General features: G+C 44.5%; 1 protein-coding gene across 4 annotated transcripts in view; it reads right to left on the reverse strand.

Moving 5' to 3' along the window:
• LOC141075867 (cyclic AMP-responsive element-binding protein 3-like protein 3) overlaps positions 1 to 21,099 on the reverse strand; it is a 227,420-nt gene that overhangs the window by 172,248 nt on the left and 34,073 nt on the right. For 2 of the 4 annotated variants that reach the window (XM_073563030.1, XM_073563029.1), the window contains exon 1: positions 8,812 to 8,941. In XM_073563030.1, coding sequence (XP_073419131.1) covers positions 8,812 to 8,928 — 117 coding nt within the window. In that variant the 5' untranslated portion in view covers positions 8,929 to 8,941. Of the gene's footprint in view, positions 1 to 7,842; positions 7,919 to 8,811; positions 8,942 to 16,411; positions 16,687 to 17,749; positions 17,883 to 21,099 lie in introns of those variants that run through there. The other 2 variants (XM_073563031.1, XM_073563032.1) reach the window with 2 other exon arrangements.

Raw genomic sequence — 21,099 nt, forward strand, 5'->3', positions numbered from 1 at the left:
AACTTCAGACTTGACGTATTTCTTCGGCTATGCAGCTCAGGGTTTTGTGTGGCTTCTAGCAATTCTGCTTCAGCTAGGGCTGCGGCAGCTTCTCTTTTTACTGCTAGGCTCTCTAAGGCGGCATCCACGCGTGCCTTCTCTAACTGTGTCTTTCACTCTTGCTCGTCTCTTTCTTAGCATAACTTTCTCTCTTGGTCTTCTAGGCGTGCTTTCTCTAATTTAAGTTCCATCTCTTCTACAGCAAAGCTCGCTTTTATTTTGGCGGCTTCAGCAGCTGCGCAGGCAATGGCGACCGCGCTGCTAATGGATACAGTCTTTGAGGAGACGCAAGTAACTGATATTGTCCTGTGCGATTTGTGTGACATGGTGTCTTGGGGGAATGCTTGGCTGTGCAGAGATTGCTGTAGCTGTATTATGTCTCTGTGCAGCTGGTGACTTAACTCTCACTAGGTGGATGGCTGCAGTTTCACTAGTTCCTGCCGGATGGAAGACTGTCTTTTCTCTGAATTCCCACTAGCTGGATGGCCGCTGTTTTACTGGCCCCTGCAGGATGGAAGACTCTTCTTTCTCTGAGTTCCCACTAGCTGGATAGCCGCTATTTCACTCTTCTGTCCTCACTAAATGAAGCAGAATTCATTTAGCTTATACAGGCAGCTAAACCGCTATACCGGGGGTCCAATAAGGAGACTGTAGGTTGAATCTGTGCTTTATTGAACGTGATGGTATATTGGCGCAGTGAAACTACAAACAAAACATATATGCATACAATCAATACTGTGTTCATCAGGGATTCATATTTACATAATACATCATCTGCACTAATAGCTAACCAGGAGAGAACTAACTAAGCAGGCTAGTACGAGACAGGAATTGGATGCAGGAAACATAACTACATACCAGCGATGCTATCACAAGGGGAGAATTGAAATGAGATGCTTCCTGAATGCAGGCTGAAGGAAAATGGTGGACTGGAGGGAAATACCATAATCCTTTGCAAAAGGGCTACCAGGATGCATTGCAACCTTACCAGAATGCACTGCAAATGGAGGGAAATATCAAAGTGAAAGTAAAACACACAATAACACTGTGGTTATGACTCTGGTCACTAGATGGAGCCAGAAAACACTGTAAATATTAACAAGCAGATGATCAGGGATTTTGAATTAAATGTCGGAGACAGTACAGGCAGTGTGAATTTCTTGCAGCGCGTTCATATATTGGGTCACCGTCTCCCTCTATCTTTGAATATGCCTGAACAGACGCATACGTAATTCTCCTACGTCCGTAGGGTCCCCGTGAGTCTCCACCAGTATCTGTAATACTTTGTCAAGGGTATTTCGATCCCGGAGGGGGCTGCAACATAACTGAATCTCTCGCCTCCCCGTCTAAAGCCATCACAGCAACCACTGCCTGCAAAGCGGGAACCATAGGGTGCATTCTCATCATTCCCTTTATATGCTCAGTCCAGCTCCATAACATGGTGTTATTCCCATTAAACTTTGGAAGGTTATTTAACATTGCCTCCTGAGAGATACTGGAACAAGGGCCCTCCCCAGACGCTTGGTCTGCCATGTCTGTACGTGTGGACTGCATCCTGCCGATTACACCAAGTGTGAGGAGACTGTAGGCACGTAGGATGCAGTAACGGACTGTACACAGCCCAAGGGTGAAAGGGGTTTATTATACAGTAGAAACTCCATGCAGGGAGAAAACATAGGGATAATATTCCCTAATACAGGACAAGGCTAATGGGGATACCTTAAGGAACAGGAACAAGTAAAGCCGACAATAGAATAAAGTATAACTTAACACTCAGGTGCCAGTCATGGTTGAACTTCTATCTGTGACTAGTGCTACCTAGATAGCATCGCAGTGGGGGCTGTCACAATCCTGAGGTAAATGATGTAGTATCTTTTGACGTTGGCAGTGTCCTCCCATGGTCCTGATGATGGCGGCGAATCCTCGGGATCCTGATGCGGGTCTTGGGTCCAGCAGATGAGGCAATGAAGAGGGATGCATCCTTATCCTCAGCGGTGAGTGTCCCAACACTACGGAGATTTGCAGCACTGCCCAAACACATTTTACAATGGGCAGCCCGGTTCGCTGTGCTGAATTGACACACGCCTAAGTCCTGTTCACTGACCTTGTCTCTCAAGGTCAGTACTATCAGTGGGGGCATCTATGGCAGTGTAGTCGGCTGTGTCAGCGGTCTCAGCGAGGGCAGTGATGTCGACTGGGACAGCGGTGTCTTAGCGGTACTCAGTCGACGGTCTCCTGTCAAAGTGCTCTGCCGTCCCAGGCTGTGCTATGCCAAGACGCCTCTCAGCTGATTTTACCTCATAGGCGGCCTGCACGCCCGAAGTTCCCACCCAAACTGTCTGGTCACTCATGTGCTGCAGCTTTGTCCGCTTAGCCACGCCCCCTTTTCTCAAACACAGAGTACGGTCTGAAGTCTCAAGCTTTCTACCCCGCAATATAGGTGACAGCTCCGACGGTTCCGGAACCTTCACGGAGTCACGGAGGAGACATACCTAGTTAGTTCCTTCCCCTTACACATGCACCGAGCAATATTTGTTCAGTATTTTTTCTCAGCCTTTGTAAGCCAAAACCAGGTGAGGAACAATCAGAGGACAAGATATAAGTGCACCAATTCTGCATGTTTGACCCACTCCAGGCTTTGGCTTACAAATACTGATGTGAAATAATGACTAAATCCTGATGGTGTGGCCATAGCCTTAGATAGGATTTCTATGTCCCAAGGCAAAGATTCAGGTCACATCCTTAGCCCTGTCTTCAAACTAATTTGATCAAAGCAGACCAACCTCCCATAACTATACCTTGCATTATGGTCCAGGATAATCTGAATTCAAACATATTGGAAGGATGCTAGAAAATGTACAAATGCTTCATCGCAAAACTGATGCAAGTAGGCATCATGGAGAATAGATCCTAGGTCTACTGAAGTATACAGTATATGAACAGTATATTTCAAGAATAGTTGAAATGTGAATTAAAGTCAAAGACTGAGATATTCTAGCAAGTAGCATCCAATTTGTTTATCAGACTCAAAAAAGTTTACCAATTAACATTTCAAGTTTTTTTTCTTATTTATTTGCAATGTACTATTGCGCTTGGAACAAAAAAATCTTTCAAAACTCCTATGGAGATAAACATTTGCTATCACGCAGGGAGATATCAGTTTCTGGACTTTACTCCCAAAGTGTACTCGTGTCTCATGCAAATTATTCACACAGGGTCCAAAGGACAAGGAATGAATACGCAAATGTTTAATTAAAGAGGTTGTCCAACAGTGAGGACATTTTTTTTACTTAATGCATATATTTAAGGTTGAAAATCATTTTTGGAATTGCGTTTTGGCTATTCAATATGTTTCCCTGTACATTCCCTTTTGATGTAATCTGTGTTCATAAGTCAGCTGAAAGGATTTTAAAAAAGATAAAAGTTATAAGCTCTACCATTGGACCATCAGAATGGGGTCACTGATGGATTCTGTAGCCAGCAATAGGCAATGCAACACAGAGGCAATAGAAGGCAAACAGTGCAAATTTGTTAATGAAATGCAATTACAAAAAAAATTTAAAAAAAATGTATGGGGGGCAAAAGTACATGCATTTACGTATGAAAAAAATGTCCACCAAAATGGACAATCCCTTTAAGTATGTATCGTTCACTAAACTGTAAAATAACTGTGTAAAAAAAACAATTTTTTTTGCTAAAATGTGTTTTTCAGATACACTTATATAAATGACACACAGGTAGAAATACACCTATCAATTATTCGCTCGTCCATGCATCTAGCTGTAGAGTCTACATTGTTGTGACTATAAATCTGGCTACAAAAGTTTGAAGAGAGAAATCAAGATTTGTATGCATGCATAGTGACACAGTAGAGGGTTTCTTTTTTTATTGTATGGTAGAAATGAAAGGAATTAAATATCAGGGCATAAAGCATAATGATAAGACGTTCACTGTTATTTCCTGAAATACAATTTATGGCTATGAATTCCAATACTTTAAGGCCACGTTCACACTATCACTATTTGGTATTTTGCATCTGTATTTGTAAGCCAAAATCAGGAGTGGGTGATAAATACAGAAGTGATGACATGTTTCTATTTTCTATTATACTTTTCCTCTGACTGTTCCTTTCCTTATTTTAGCTTACAAATACTGATGCAAAATACTGACCAAATACTGATAGTGTGAACGTGGCTTAAGAGGTTGCCTGCTTTGGGCAAATTCTTATTTTTTTTTTCATAGTGCCAAAACAATATGCGGGTCAAGGGAGCTCTTTCTGTAAGGAACTTTGTGTGAGGGCTCATTCCCACTTGCGATGAAATCGCACAAACGCAATCCGATTATCCAGTATTAGTTTATCATTGTGTGTTCATCTGTGATATTTTTTTTACACTCGGATCGGATTGCGTACTGCGATTGCAATCGGAAATCGAGTCGTATTCAGCAATAGAACTCAATGGGTGCAAGAAAAAAACTGCACAGCACTCGTGCTGTCTGATTTTTAAACACCAATGTCCTTTAATAAGCCTGCAATTCAGTAGCTGCGTACAGTAAAATCACAGCGGGACCTGACAGGAAAGAATAGATGGATTGCACACAGTATATACAAATAGAATAAATAGATATAGAGATGCCAGTCACATATACAATTAGTACAGTGCATGTGCAGCTTACTGTACATGTATTTAATTATTAAAAGATTACTTTAAAAAATCTTGTGGACTCCAACATAATTTTCTTAACCAGCAGAGGAAAAGCAGACAGCTGGGGGCATATGTTTATAGCCTCGGAAGGGGGTAATACCCATGGATCTTCCCAGGCTATTAATATCAGCTCACAGCTGAATACTTAGCTTTTACTGGCTATTAAAATAGGGGACCCAAATACAAAATTATGTAGTGTCCCCCTATAATTAATAACCAGCAAAGGCGAGGCAGACAGCTGCTGGCTGATATTAATAGCTTAGGAAGGGGCCATGGATATTGCCCTCAGGGTAAAAACATAATCTCTCAGCCACCCCAGAAAAGGCGCATCTAGAAGATGTGCCAATTCTGCCACATAGCCTCTCTCTTCCCACTTGCCCTGATTTGGTGGGAAGTGACTGACATCTATATATCTATTCCATGTGCATATACTGTATTCAATACATCTATTCTTTCCTGTCAGGTATCGCTGTGGTTTAACTGTACGTGGCTTCTGAATTGTTGGCTTTTTATGTATTTATATACCGTATATACTCGTGTATAAGCCAAGATTTTCAGCCCATTTTTTTGGGCTGAAAGCCCCCCTATCGGCTTATACACGAGTCATATACCTGGGGGTCAGCGGAGGAGGGTGATCGGGGGTGTCACAGATCATACCCGTCCTGGCACTCTCTGCAGCCCCTTCGCTTCTCCACTGTCTCCCTTCCTGCCTTCAGTGGTCACGTGGTACCGTTCATTAAACTCATGAATATGCGCATATTCATGAGTGGTAATGAGCGGTACCATGTGACCGCTGAAGGCAGGAAGGGAGACAGTGGAGAAGCAAGGCTGCAGAGAAGTTCCAGGACGGGTGAGTATAGCGATATTCACCTGTCCTCGTTCCCACGCTGCTCACCGCCATCTGCTGCTTCCTGTGTCCGTGATGTTTAGCCAGCAGGGGTGCGATGACGTGGTTAGTGCGCGCCGCGCCCTCTGCTGGCTGAACAGTCACTGAAAGAGGTCGCGCAGACAGCGGTGAGCAGCGATGGACCCCAGACAGGTGAATATCACAGGTGCCGGGTCCTGAGCAGGAGAGGCGAGTATGGCATTTTTTTTGCAGCAGCATATGGGGGCATAATATATGGAGCAGCATATGGGGCATATTCTATGGAGCAGCATATGGGGGCATATTCTATGGAGCAGCATATGGGGGCATAATATGTGGAGCAGCATATGGGGGCATATTCTATGGAGCAGCATATGGGGCATATTCTATGGAGGAGCATATGGGGACATATTCTATGGAGCATCATATGGGGGCATATTCCATGGAGCAGCATATGGGGGCATAATCTATGGAGCATCATATGGTGGCATATTCTATGGGGCAGCATATGGGGGCACTATGGGGCAGCATATGGGGGCATATTCTATGGAGCAGCATATGGGGGCATATTCTATGGGGCAGCATATGGGGCATATTCTAGGAGGCAGCATATGGGGGCATAGTCTATGGGCCAGCATATGGGGGCATAGTCTATGGGACAGCATATGGGGGCATAATCTATGGAGCAGCATATGGGGGCATATTCTATTGAGCAGCATATGGGGCATAGTCTATGGGGCATTTTATGGGGGCATAATCTATGAAGCATTTTATGGGGGCATAATCTATGGAGCATCTAATAGGGGTATAATCTATGGAGCATCTTATGGGGGCATAATCTATGGAGCATCTTATGGGGTCATAACCTTTATGGAGCATTATATGGGGCATATTATTCTATGGAGCATCTTATGGGGCCATTATTAACCTTTGTGCAGCATTATATGGGGTGTATTTTGTATGGAGAATTATATGGGGCTCCAGATTCAATATGGATATTCAAAAACATTTAACCTACTGATGTCTCAATTAATTTTACTTTTATTGGTATCTATTTTTATTTTTGAAATTTACCAGTAGCTGCTGCATTTTCCACCCTAGGTTTTACACGAGTCAATAAGTTTTCCCAGTTTTTTTTTGTGGCAAAATTAGGGGGGTCGGCTTATACACGGGTCGGCTTATACACGAGTATATACAGTATCTATCTATATGCGTGTGTATTTCAAAGAATATTTCCATTGAAATCTAGGTGTAACAGACATAGAGAATTGCTATATGTAAAAGCTCATGTTAAAATAGCATTGCAATCAGATAGCAATAGCACTGCATTCGGATGTAAATCGGATGCTAGGTGTTAAAAATCTGATTGTACTCTCATGAAAAATGCATGACACTTGCATTACACTCCTCTGCTTTGCAGGAACAAAATCGGAGCAATTTTAAAATCACTAGTGTGTGTCCGGCATTAGGCCATGTACACACATTGAGTATTTTGTGAGTTTATTACCCCAGTATCTGTAAGCCAAAACCAGGAATGGAATGGTCAGAGGAAAAGCATAATAGAAACATTTGCACCACTTCCGCATTTATCACCCACTCCTGGTTTTGGCTTACAAATACTGGGGTAAAAATCTCACCAAATACTGAATGTGTGCATGTGGCCTTAAAGCTGTTATTCCCGGGAAAACATGTCCACATTGAAGCATTACATGGCATCCGATAAAAACAATGGGCAGACAGTGAAGCTGATGGGTGGGCTAGGTTCCATCTGAAATTATTTACTATGTACAAAAACAGCAAGAACAGGACACAATCACTATACAATGCATCTTTTTTTGCCTAATAACTTTAAAAGGAAAGAAAGATTTTTATACATTACCATAATTTAATGTCTTAAGTCGAATAGAGCTGAATTGCGCATACTTAAATTTAGATTTGAGAAACAAAATAAGCCTAGTTTAAAAATCTTGAAATGCAGGTCTGTTTTTGCTGATATTTATTGCAAAATATCTAAAGTTTATCTACCATATTAAAAAAAACCATCATAGAAACATGTCAGAGGTTTTAATCAGTGGTATTTTGGGGATGAAACCCTTAAAGGGAATCTGTCACCCTTTTTTCGAATATGAGCTGCCAGCATCGTCATCAGGGGCTTATCTACAGCATTACAGAATGCTGTAGATAAGCCCCCGATGTAAGCTGAAAGATAAGAAAAACGAATTAGATTATACTCACCGGGGGAAGGGGGTGGTCCGGTGTCTCCCATCTTCATACGATGCCGCCCTCTGCTTTCCTTCCTGTCGTGGCTCCGGGCAGGCGCACTGCTCTGCCCTGTTGAGGGTAGAGCAGAATACTGCAGTGCGCAGGTGCCGGACCTCTCCCGGCGCCTGCGCACTGCAGAACTTTGATCTGCTCTCTACAGAATGCTGTAGATAAACCCCTGATGTCGGTGCAGGCAGCTCATATTTGGAAAAAGCGGTGACAGATTCCCTTTAACGACTGCTAAAATATCAAAATAGTAGTGTTCAGTTGAGAAGCTGCACTACTTTGTGTCTGATCGGCTCTCAGACTTGTCTATGATTGACTATGATTTTTCTAGTTTCTAGTAAATTAAAGGTACCCTTTAATATTTTGACAGTTAATGTTACCATAGTTAAAAGTAGACTGCAGCCTTAAAGGGAACCTGTCAGCAGGATTGTGCTGAGTATGCAGCTTGATGTGCAGTAGCATCTATCGGTGCCATTTTGACACAGAATTTTTTTTTTCAAAGTAAATGTACAGTATATGACTAAATAAAATAACTTAATGGATATTACAGATGCGATCAAGCAGCAGCGCAGACGCCGTCGCCAGCGCCTGCCTGCTGAATGTGTTCTTTTTTCAATACATATTATATACAGTATGTAAAATAGGGGGCAGGTTACTGGGGTATCAGTGACCTGTCATAAGCCATCAGTATGAATATCTAAGAAGTGCACCACATAAAGACCCCCCACAGGCCGCCCCGAATCACGAGAATCTCATAAACTGAAAATAAAGATTAATCAACAACCACAAGATGGATTTCATGACCCAAAATATCATTTTAATCAGTATAACGGCGCCAACCTGACACTGTCTGGAGGTTACTGAGCACAGTCCTGCTGACAGGTTCCCTTTAACTGACACTTCAAAAGCTGAACAAAAAAATTACTAAAAACATACCTGGGTCTTGACCTCCATGTCTCTCACAGACTCATTCACCAGAAGTCTATTCTTATCTTCCAAGCAATTTCTTGGATTCCCCCAGAGTGTGGCAGTTTCTTTGTCTAAACAGTTCATATACACACTCAGTGCCAATGTTGTAGCTTTATCCAAAACACCTTCCGTCTTCTGTTTTTCTTCTCTTCTTTCCCCCAAGTATAATTCCCCAGACAGGAATAGAGTAGCAGAGTGTTTGTGAAACCAGGGATCAAAGTCCCTTTTGATGATTTCACTTTGACCTTTAACATAAATTACTGTATTGCACTGAAGACAGACATGGTTTGAACGCTTGACGTTCTCTGCCATCTTCGCCCAGCAAAGTGTGCTGAACTGGGGCGGGACAGGTGCGTGCCAACTAGAGATGAGCGAATATTTCAATGTTTGTTCAGATTACGATGGCCAATTTGGCAGACATGGAGGAAAAAGGAAGTGCAGGACAGGGGCTGCGATGGTGATAAAATAGGCGTTCTCTGCAGGGAGGGTGAGGCAGAAGACATAGGCGCTACAGAGATCCAACCAGGAATCTCCACATTTCCAAAAATTAGGGGTAGATACCCCCAAAGTGGCATCAATTTCACCACAGTAGAAATAGAATAATGGGGACTGACATCTCTTCCACTACAGCCAACCCAGCAGATGGAAACCCAATTAGGAGTCTTCAACTTTCCAAAAATTAGGGCCTCACCCCACTGAAGTGGCATCAATTTCACTAGAGTACAACTAATATAATGGTGACCGACACCTCTTCCACTACCGCCAACCCGGAAGATGGAGACATAATCAGAAGTCTTCACATTTACCAAAATTAACGTCAGACACCACCAAAGTGGCATCAGTAAAGTACAACTAGTATAATGAGGATCGATACTTCTTCCACTACACCCAACCCAGCAGATGGAGTTTGAATCAGGAGCCTTTCAAATTTTTTTAAGTTAAGGGCTGACACCAGTAAAGTGGCATCAATTGACCCAGAGTACAAGTAGTATAATTACTATTATTATTATTATTATTATTATTATTCTAGTGCCATTTATTCCATGGTGCTTTACATGTGAAAAAGGGCCACCAACTGGTCCAAGATGAGAGAGGACCCTGACCATGAGGGCACACAATCTACAAGGGATGGATGATGAATAGACGTGAGCAAATATTTCAATGTTCGGTTCGGATTACGGTTGCAAATTTTGCAATATTCGTCGATATATTAGTCGAAAATTTGCTGAAAGCCATTGAAGTCAACGGGAGGCAAAACAAATGCATACACAACTCCTTCAAACATTGCCAAAAGCTGCCAAAACACATCAAATTAGGGGCAGACACTCAAAGTACATACTTGAGAATGGCACAGCAGCAATCAGCCATGCATGAGGTATCAGGGAACTGGGACAGAATTTCCAGCTTTGAATTGAACTTCAAATTAAGATGAGGTGGGTGAGGGATCGGTGTAGGCCTGCTGTGCTGGATCCCTGATACCACATGCAACAGTTCAACCTGCTTTGATGCTCAGCCATACTCAGGTGGCACAAATATCAGTGTGGTAGACTATTATTGTCAGAAAAATGTAAGGATAGTAACACGGGTAGTTGACTCAAAGGAAGTGGAGGCCTGCCGGTTTCGGAGGCCTACTGCTATGGGCAACACACATGAAGGAGTCCCAGTCAGGAGTCACTATCTTTCCTCCATCTTCAGTATCTTCCCTACCCGATCTATCTATTAGGGTAAACGGCATCAAACGGCTCTCTCCCGCACCTGAAATCCGCTGCCTCAGAGTAATTCTCGACTCTGCCCTGTCCTTCAAACCACACATCCAAACTCTTGCCACCTCCTGTCGCCTCCAACTCAAAAATATTTCCAGAATCCGTCCCTTCCTCTGCCCTCAATCTACTAAAACTCTTGTACATGCCCTCATCACCTCCCGCCTTGAGTACTGCAACACCATCCTCTGTGGCCTCCCTGCTAACTCTCTTGCACCACTCCAGTCTGTCCTCAGTGCTGCTGCCCAACTAATCCACCTCTCTCCTCGCTACTCCCGTTTCTCCCCTCTGCAAATCCCTCCACTGGCTCCCAATTTACCAACGAATCCAGTTCAAACTACTAACACTGACCTACAAAGCCATCCACAACCTATTCCCTCCGTATACAGTTGTGGCCAAAAGTATTGACACCCCTGCAATTCTGTCAGATAATACTCAGTTTCTTCCTGAAAATGATTGCAAACACAAATTCTTTGGTATTATTATCTTCATTTAATTTGTCTTAAATGAAAAAACACAAAAAGAATTGTCCTAAACATAGTAACATAGTAACATAGTTTTTAAGGTTGAAGGGAGACTTTAAGTCCATCTAGTTCAACCTATATCCTATCCTAACTTGCCCTAACATGTTGATCCAGAGGAAGGCAAAAAAAAACCCATGTGGCAAACAGTAAGCATCACATTGGGGAAAAAAATTCCTTCCCGACTCCAAATTATATCCAAAGCCAAATTGGATATAATTCCACACCAAATATAAAAAAGAGGGTGGACAAAAGTATTGGCACTGTTCGAAAAATCATGTGATGCGTCCCTAATTTGTGTAATTAACAGCACCTGCAACTTACCTGTGGCACCTAACAGGCGTTGGCAATAACTAAATCACACCTACAGCCAGTTGACATGGATTAAAGTTGACTCAACCTCTGTCCTGTGTCCTTGTGTGTACCACATTGAGCATGGAGAAAAGAAAGAAGACCAAAGAACTGTCTGAGGACTTGAGAAACCAAATTGTGAGGAAGCATGAGCAATCTCAAGGCGACAAGTCCATCTCTAAAGACCTGAATGTTCCTGTGTCTACATTGCGCAGTGTCATCAAGAAGTTTAAAGCCCATGGCACTGTGGCTAACCTCCCTAGATGTGGACGGTAAAGAAAAATTGACAAGAGATTTCAACGCAAGATTGTGCGGATGTTGGATAAAGAACCTCGACTAACATCCAGACAAGTTCAAGCTGCCCTGCAGTCCGAGGGTACAACAGTGTCAACCCGTACTATCCGTCAGTGCCTGAATGAAAAGGGACTGTACGGTAGGAGACCCAGGAAGACCCCACTTCTTACCCCGAGACATAAAAAAGCCAGGCTGGAGTTTGCCAAAACTTACCTGAAAAAGCCTAAAACGTTTTGGAAGAATGTTCTTTGGTCAGATGAGACAAAAGTAGAGCTTTTTGGGCAAAGGCATCAACATAGAGTTTACAGGAGAAAAAAAGAGGCATTCAAAGAAAAGAACACGGTCCCTACAGTCAAACATGGCGGAGGTTCCCTGATGTTTTGGGGTTGCTTTGCTGCCTCTGGCACTGGACTGCTTGACCGTGTGCATGGAATTATGAAGTCTGAAGGCTACCAACAAATTTTTCAGCATAATGTAGGGCCCAGTGTGAGAAAGCGGGGTCTCCCTCAGAGGTCATGGGTCTTCCAGCAGGACAATGACCCAAAACAAACTTCAATAAGCACTAGAAAATGGTTTGAGAGAAAGCACTGGAGACTTCTAAGGTGGCCAGCAATGAGTCCAGACCTGAATCCCATAGAACACCTGTGGAGAGATCTAAAAATGGCAGTTTGGAGAAGGCACCCTTCAAATATCAGGGACCTGGAGCAGTTTGCCAAAGAAGAATGGTCTAAAATTCCAGCAGAGCATTGTAAGAAACTCATTGATGGTTACCGGAAGCGGTTGGTCGCAGATATTTTGGCTAAAGGTTGTGCAACCAAGTATTAGGCTGAGGGTGCCAATACTTTTGTCTGGCCCATTTTTGGAGTTTTGTGTGAAATGATCGATGTTTTGCTTTTTGCTTGATTCTCTTTTGTGTTTTTTCATTTAAGACAAATTAAATGAAGATAATAATACCAAAGAATTTGTGTTTGCAATCATTTTCAGGAAGAAACTGAGTATTATCTGACAGAATTGCAGGGGTGTCAATACTTTTGGCCACAACTGTATCTCTGAACTAATCTCCCAACATCTTCCCTCACGTAATCTTCGATCCTCCCAAGACCTCCAACTCTCCTCCACACTTATTCGTTCCTCACACAACCGCCTCCAAGATTTCTCCTGAACATCCCCTATCCTCTGGAATTCCTTGCCTCAATACGTCCAATTATCCACCACCCTCGGATCCTTCAAATGGAATCTGAAAACCCATCTTTTCAGGAAAGCTTATGGGTCGCCCTCGCACACCCAGGGCAGCGGGGGTACTCGGTACTGGGCCGGTGTCAAGGCGGGAATGTGTCACAGCAGCGGTGACCCGGTCTGTGGCCCTGGGTGCCCAATATCAATGGCGGTGATGTCAATGGTGTTAAAGTTTATATGAATAGTTCGTGACGCCACTCGTGGTGTTTGGCAAGTAAGATGGTAAGCCAATGCTGCATACAGATCCGCTGGGACTGATGGTGTGGTGCAGCAGAGATGGTATAGCACCCCACAGGTGGAGCTGTAGTCCCAGGGCAGTGTAGGTGCAATGGACGAGGAGAGGAGCAGAATGGTATGGAGGCTGGTACCCAGGTGTAGTGGTGCGGGAATAACTGGAGGACACCAGAGTATGCGGTTCCAAAGCTTTACTCACTGTTTGCAGTTCACACAACTGCCTGCCTCCATACTGTGTTCCCCAGGTCAGAGCTCCAGCCAACCTCCAGGCAGGATAGGATTCTCCCTTCCACACTCCCCCCACATGTACCTTACTGAACTACTCCTCCAATGCGCCATTAGGTGCAAAGCACTCCAGTACTTAGTTACCCTGGAATGCCTTTCTCTAGGTGTTCCTAGTCTTTACTTGTATGACAGACAGCTGTAGCCTGCTTCGGGGACTCCACTCTGTGTCCCGGCTCTCTATTCAGTTGCTGTTGTGTCCCATGTCTATGATGGGAGCAAGGCGTTAGCGGCTCACTACTCCACCGGTGTCTGTTACCGGACATAAAGATCCAATCAACCTCGGGGACCGGGCCCCGGCCTTTGCGCTCTCTGGACTGGAAGGGTTCTCTCTCTTTCTCAACCTGCTTCCCACCGTCCTTCTATTCTCCTTCGTTCTGATCTGTTCTCTCTCTCTTATGGAAGGTTAGGTTATCAATCTTATCAGTCTCTTTCTCTGGTCTTTCTCGTGCCAGTAGCCCAGATCACTGGGACCTGCTGCAGCACGTCCCTCAGACACCCATCTTCTCTCTTCTCTCTCCTCCAACCAACTAACTACTAACTTTCACTCCTCCCACTCTTTTGTATCATCTCTCTCCACCCGCCTCCCTGCACGTCTCGTGTTACGAAGCAGGGTTCCACGAGGGGTGCTCTGCTGACCCCCAGCATGAAGCTGTTAGGTGGCCCCACTGAACTATCCTGTGTGTGGAATGCAGGTGTGGAGCGTGGTCAGGAGTTCCCACCTTACCTGGATGGTGGGGCACTACACCTTAGGAGAAGGTGCAGGACCTCTGTGGCGACTGAAGCCTCAGGGGCGCCACACTTACAGCCTGCAATAACCATTCTGCCACCTCACCACCGCCCGAGCTGCCGCCTCAAAACCACCAGAGCTGCTGCACCCCCGACCTTCTGTCTCTTCCCCATTATCCTGTAAAATGTAAGTCCGCAAGGACAGGGTCCCCTCCCCTCTGTACCAGTCTGTCATTGTAAATTTGTTTACTGTTAACGATATCTATAACTTTGTATGCAACCCCCCTTCTCATGTACAGCACCATGGAATTAATGGCGCTATATAAATAAATAATAATATATATATATGTATATATAGACTGTATATATGTTTTCACAAATATTTGAGGCTATGGACGCATTATATGTCCATTTTGCAAGCCAGTGAGAAAATCTCGCTATACGCATGCCATACGGATGTCACACGGATATTTTGATGCAAGGAAATCGCATCCTCATATCAAAAACGGATTACATACGGACTGTTCATGAAACATTGATGCGATTCTCGGCCGTAAAAAGCGGAATGATTTTTATACGTTATGTGTGACTTCAGCCTAAGGGTAAGATACCAATGAATCACATTGAAGGACCACGTGTGGGAACCCCCTAATGCGCGTTTCGCGTTCTTGCTTCTTCCAAAGGGGTGAAGAAGCAATCCTTCAATCTGATTCATTGGTATGTTACCCTAAGGCTGGGGTCACACTAACCAATGCAAAATACGGTCAGTATTTTACATGCGTAATACGGATGAATGACCCCTAAATAGTGCTCCGTATGTCATCCGTAATCAAGGTGTGGTCGCGTATTTTGCGCATGTAAGTATCCGTATGTAATCCGTATGGACTCCGTATGGTGAGATTTTCTCGCAGGCTTGCCAAATGGACATATAATGGAGCCCTATGACAGGGTTTGTAACAGAAACCAAAGATTAGATATAGACACATAGAATGCACATATATATATAGATAGATATATATATATGTATTCTATCTGTCTATATCTATTCTTTCATTTCTTTATTAAACCTGTCAGTGTGAGTTTACTGTATAGCGCACTGAATTGCCGGCTTTGCTAAAAGACACCGGGTGCGTATTTCTCGCAAGTCACACGTCTGGTCCGTGTGTAATCCGTATTTTTTGCGCACCCATAGACTTGCATTGGCGTATTACGGCCGTAGTACGCTGACAATCGCAGCATGCTGCGATTGGCACGGACCGTAGAATACGGATGAGAAATATACGGCTGGTGCGAGGGACCCCATAGAGAATTATTGGTCCGTGTCTAATGCGTGCTTTTAGCGCCTCTCACTCGGCCGTATTCCTCGCCAGTGTGACCCCGGCCTAAGGGTTACATGCATCTTTTTGCTATGCGGATTGCCTTGCACCAATTGTAATACAACTATATTGCACTTTGCACTTTAAAAAACTTTCTTTGTTTATGTATTTTTGCAATGATTATGATATAGATTTAAAGGAGATATATACGGGTATTGGATGGTGCTTGGCACAATCTGCAAAAAGGCATATAAGGAACTATAGGAAAGATTGTAGCAGGGTATGTGGTTTAAATCACCAATAGGATGTAATTCTTTCTATCCCACTAGAGGGCAGTGTACTAATAAAAGAATCATCCGATATATATCTAAAAATTTCTGAGTTGATTTTGTATAAATAAATTGTATAGATTTGTGACTGCAATTCTTGAGAATGTTATGGAGCCAGATCTCCACAGGGACCAAAAGGAAGGAGATGATATAGATATACTCCTCTAACAACAGGTATACAGTGATCGATGAATGGTCAACACTAGAAAATTACAAAAACAATGAATAAAAACAAACAAATAAAAAATCAATCACAAAAAGGGAGCATAGCTCAGGATTTCGTTGAGACCCTTGGGGCGTATCGTCTGCAATTTTTTAACCGTTCCGCTAGGCAAGGCGGAATTCCGGAGTGGACCCTCTGGACCATAGCACTGAGGGGCCCCGGGCGAGCTACCAGGTGGAACTGACCCCTATACAGGGGCCGTTAGGAGCAGGCCCAAGGGTTCAACTGCCACGGCAGCCGGTACCAAGAGGGGCGGCTTGGAAGGACTGGAGCGAGAGAGAGTTCCTGGTACCTTGAGCACGGAAAGAGGCGTGGAATTCGGGTGTAGAAGTCGGAGCAGGGCAGCAGGAACCAGGCACGGCAGGCAGGACCGGAGTAGGACTGCGGGAATCAGGCACAGGCAGGACCGGAGTAGGACTGCAGGAATCGGACTCAGGCGGGCAGGATTGGAGTAGGACTGCGGGGATCAGGCACAGGCAGAACCGGAGTAGGACTGCAGGAATCAGGCACAGGCGGGTAGGACCGGAGTAGGACTGCAGGACGGAAGAGGACACTGGAACAGGCAGACTGCAAGGAAACACAGACAATAAGAAGACCAGCACAGTGCATGGAGCAGGGGCACGGGGCCTGACAGGAGGTCGCAGGAAACGACGATCAGGCAGCGAATAGGAGGAGAGGCTGCCTTTTATACAGGAGTTCCGGGTCAGGTCAGCAGGGTCATGGAGGAGGAGGAACGGCCCAGCCTGTGCTGAGACCTGGTGTGCGAAGTGCGCATGCGCCCCGGGCAGAGCACAGAGGCCGACCGCGGGGCGAGGACCAGGAGCGCTGTTGAGCGTGCGCCTGCTGCAGGAGCGCTGGTGAGTGGCGCGCGCCTGCTGCACGAGCGCGCCGGGAGCGGCAGGCGCGCCCAAAGGCCACGGGCAACGTGGACCCAGAGACGGAAGCCGCGGCAGGAGCTGAGAGCGTGGCGGGGGCGGCGAGCGTGGGACCTGTAAGCGTGACAAGTTTCCAAATCCATCTTGATTCTAGTTGTGAGAGCATCCTCTTAATATCTCCCCCTCGATGGTCCATCATCACCCAGTCAATGCCAATAACTTTTATGAGTTTTGAATCACACTTATGTGCAATTTTAAGTGTCTTGGGATTGGTTTTAATGACTTCAAATCTTCAATCTTGTTAGCATTAATAATATCCAAGACGTGCTCACGGATCCTGACACGTAATTTCCTAGATGTTAAACCCACGTTTATTAGATTGCATGGGCACATTGCGTAATAAATAGCTCCCTCCGTATTGCATGTGATATGTTTCCATATTTTGAATTCCTTTGCCCCATCACTAGAATGAAAAACAGTATCCCATCTCATGTTTGGACATGCAAGGCATGAGCCACAGGGAAAGAAGCCTTCTTTAAGGTTACTGGCACCAAAAATATTTTGAGGTATATCACCAATGAAATTACTCTTGACAAGATGATCTTTTAGGTTCTTTGCCCTCCTGTATGTAATTGAGGGGCGTTCATAAATATATTCATGAAGTACTGTACCTGTGGTCAAAAGTGGCCAGAATTTACCCAAGGCCTTTTTCATATCATACATCAATGTTCATTATATTGAGATATAAATCTCACCTGTTCTTTCCCCCACTTTTTTATTGTGTGGTTGTAATAAAGCACTTCTCTCAGTGTTCAAAGCTCTTCTTAGGCCCTTCCTGACGGATCTTCTGCTATATCCCCTCTCAAAAAACCAGGAAAGTTCACGTGACTGCAAAGAAAAAATGTTGGAGTTAGAACAATTGTGTTTAAGTCTTAGAAATTGTCCTGTGGGGACATTGTCAATCAAATAGCTGGCGTCTGAGGATGAGGCAGGCAGTAACGAATTGACTGCAGTACTTTTTCTATTGATGCTTGTTTGCAAAAGACCTCTCTGATCCTTATAGAGCAAAATATCCAAAAATTCAATAGATTCCTGAGTTTGGTGGCTAGTCAAATGGATATTATAATTGTTGTTATTAAGTTCCAAAATGAATTCCTCCAGATGACATTCAGAACCTTGCCATAAGAAGAGAACATCATCTATGAACCTGGTTCAAATTAATACTTTTTCGGAATGTTTGACAGGGTTGGTGAGAAAGCCTTCCCACTCCCACAGCCCCAAGAAAAGGTTAGCATAGGAGAGCGCGGACACCGCTCTCATGGCCGTTCCCTGGAGCTGTAGGTAGGGGACGCCTTTGAAAGAAAAAAATGTGTTTGAGACTGAAGTCTAGAGCCTCAATGAGAAATTCCCTGAATTGAGCCTCCATGTCAGTGGTGGAAAGAAAGAAGGAAACTGCCTCATTTCCATCTATGTCTAATGGACATGGAAAGGGCTTCCATGTCCATAGGCACCACCCACATGTCTGATTCCAGATGTATACCCTCAAATCTACGAATGCAGCCAGTAGAATCCTTTAAAAAAGAGGGTAAAGTCTCCACCCAAAGGTTTGAAGTGCCAATCCAAAAATTTGCATAAGGGTTCACAGAGGCTGCCATTACCAGAGACTATTGGCCAGCCAGGGGGACTGGCTTCATTCTTATGTACTGTACCTTGGGTAGTAGATACAGGCAAGGTGTTATGAATGGGTGACCGTGGAGGAAAAACCCTAAACAAGCTAAGCCCCAGAAAAACCAGAGAGGTTGGTAACTATGCAGATTGCAGATTCCTGATCCTAACCACACAACTAGCAGCAGCCGTGGAGCATGCTTACGATGAACCTAGATGCCTCGTCACGGCCGAAGGACTAAATAAGCCTAAAGCAAGAAAAGGGGAAAACTGCCCCAGAGCAGACCCCAAAGGAATAGACAGCCCCCACACATGTATTGATGGTGAAACAAGATGAAAACACAAACATAGGCAGGAAAATAGGCTGAGCAAACAATGGGGCCCAAAATAACTAGAAAGGATAGGAAAGGAAAGACACTGTGCGCAATCTGCCAAAAACCCTACAAAAATAATGTCCAACACTTCTGATAACAAAATTAACCCTGAAGTCACTAGACTTCTCCCACTATATCAGCACTCTGAAATATTCTGAGGCAGAGCAAAAAGAGGCCAATCTAATAAGGGACAAAAAGCAAATTGGCAAATACAGATAAGTAAGAGTGGAAATTCAGCACAGCCCCAGCCGGGGCTGGCTGACCACATAAAAAACTGAATAGACCAACAAAATCAAGTGTGAACATTAGCAGAAAAACTTAGCTTGAGCTGACTGGAACAGAGCTGAGGACCAAGACTTGACAAGCCAGAAGGAATCACCATCACCAGAATAGGGCATAGGCTGTCTTAAATCCAGTCTGAGATTCCTGAGGTCCAATCGTGATCCTCCTTATCAGGTGGCAGATCTCCACTGATTAAATCAGCCTCACTACCTCCTGTTACCACCAGAGGGAGCCTGGAAGGAGAACTCACAACTGGTAGACCAGAAAATGAACTCACAACACAAGGTGTTTGAGGATGATCAACTGTGACAAACTCCTTCTCCTGTTTGCTGATAACACCATTTTCAAAAGCCCTCAACAATAGTTTCTGCAACAGTACACAAAAAGAATTAGTTGGGTTAAAAGTTAGTCTCTTACAACATTCTATGTTATGCAGTTGTTTAAGAGCCCCCTTTTCATACACTGATGTAGGCCAAATGACCACATTACCACCCTTGTCCGCTGGTTTGATGAGAACCCCCTTAAGTTTGACGTCTTTGAGGGCTTGGCGTTGATCGTTGTTTAAGTTATCCTTATTAATCCTACTTGGTATTTTGGAGAATTCTTCTGAAACCAATTTTACAAAAAGTTTGATGTTGGAATATAAATTTAAAGGTGGAAATTTTGTAGATTTGGGCCTAAAGGCCCCGTCACACATAAAGATGCTCCAGCGATCCCGACAACAATACGACCTTGTCAGGATCGCTGGGGCATCGCTACATGATCGCTGGTGAGCTGCCAAACAGGCAGCTTCACCAGCGATCAGCACCAGCGAGGACGCTGGTATCTAAGGTAAATATCGCGTTACTAAGCGGCGCACGTCACTTAATTACCTGATGTGTACCTTAGAAACCTGCGTGCTCGTGCCGGGAGCTGCCAGCACGCAGGTTTCTAAGGTACACATCGGGTAACTAAGTGATGCGCGCCGCTTAGTAACCCAATATTTACTTTAGATACCAGCTCCCAGCGTGTTATGATGAGTCACCGAAGGAGGAAAAAACAAAATACTAGCTAAGTCCAGAAAAACCAGAGAGGTTGGCAGCTATCGGATTGCAGACCCCTGAACCTATCCACAACAACTAGCAGTAGCCGTGGGGGGTTCCTACGGTGCCCTAGACCCCTCGATCACAGCCGGAGCACTACATAGCCTAAAGACAGAAAGGGGAAAAACTAAACTGCCCCAGAGCAGACCCCAAAGCAATAGGCAGCCCCCAACATATAATGACGATGAAGCAAGATGAAAACACTAACACAGATAGAAAGATAGGTTGAGCAAATGATGGGGCCCCAGCTAACTAAATAGGACAGGATAGGAAAGCCGCTGTCTGCCATCTGCAAAAACCCTATGCAAAATGTGCCAACTAACTGATAGGAAAAACAGGCCCTGAAGTCGCTAGGCTTCAAAAGACTATATCAGCACTCAGGTATATTCTGAAGACAGAGCAAAAGATCAACAGATCAGAGACAAAATGGAATTCAGCTCACCCCCGGCCGGGGATGGCAGAACTCCCAAAAAACAAGGCAAAACAAAAACAAAACTGAAGTGTACAAAGCAGAGCATAAAAACTTAGCTTTGAGACGCAGGAATCAGACTGGTCTCCAAGAATCCAGCAGGATCACCAGCAAGGAAGAAGGGCGTCGGCTGCCTTATATCCAGTCCTCAATTCCAGCCACCCAGTCATCATCTAGCTGCCCAGGTGTTTGGTAATCAGCCTCACCACCTTCCTTCACCAGAGGAGGGAGTT

The sequence above is a fragment of the Dendrobates tinctorius genome, unplaced genomic scaffold (genome assembly GCF_039654945.1).
Source record: "Dendrobates tinctorius isolate UK_male_01 unplaced genomic scaffold, ASM3965494v1 ptg000377l, whole genome shotgun sequence".
Lineage (NCBI taxonomy): Eukaryota > Metazoa > Chordata > Amphibia > Anura > Dendrobatidae > Dendrobates > Dendrobates tinctorius.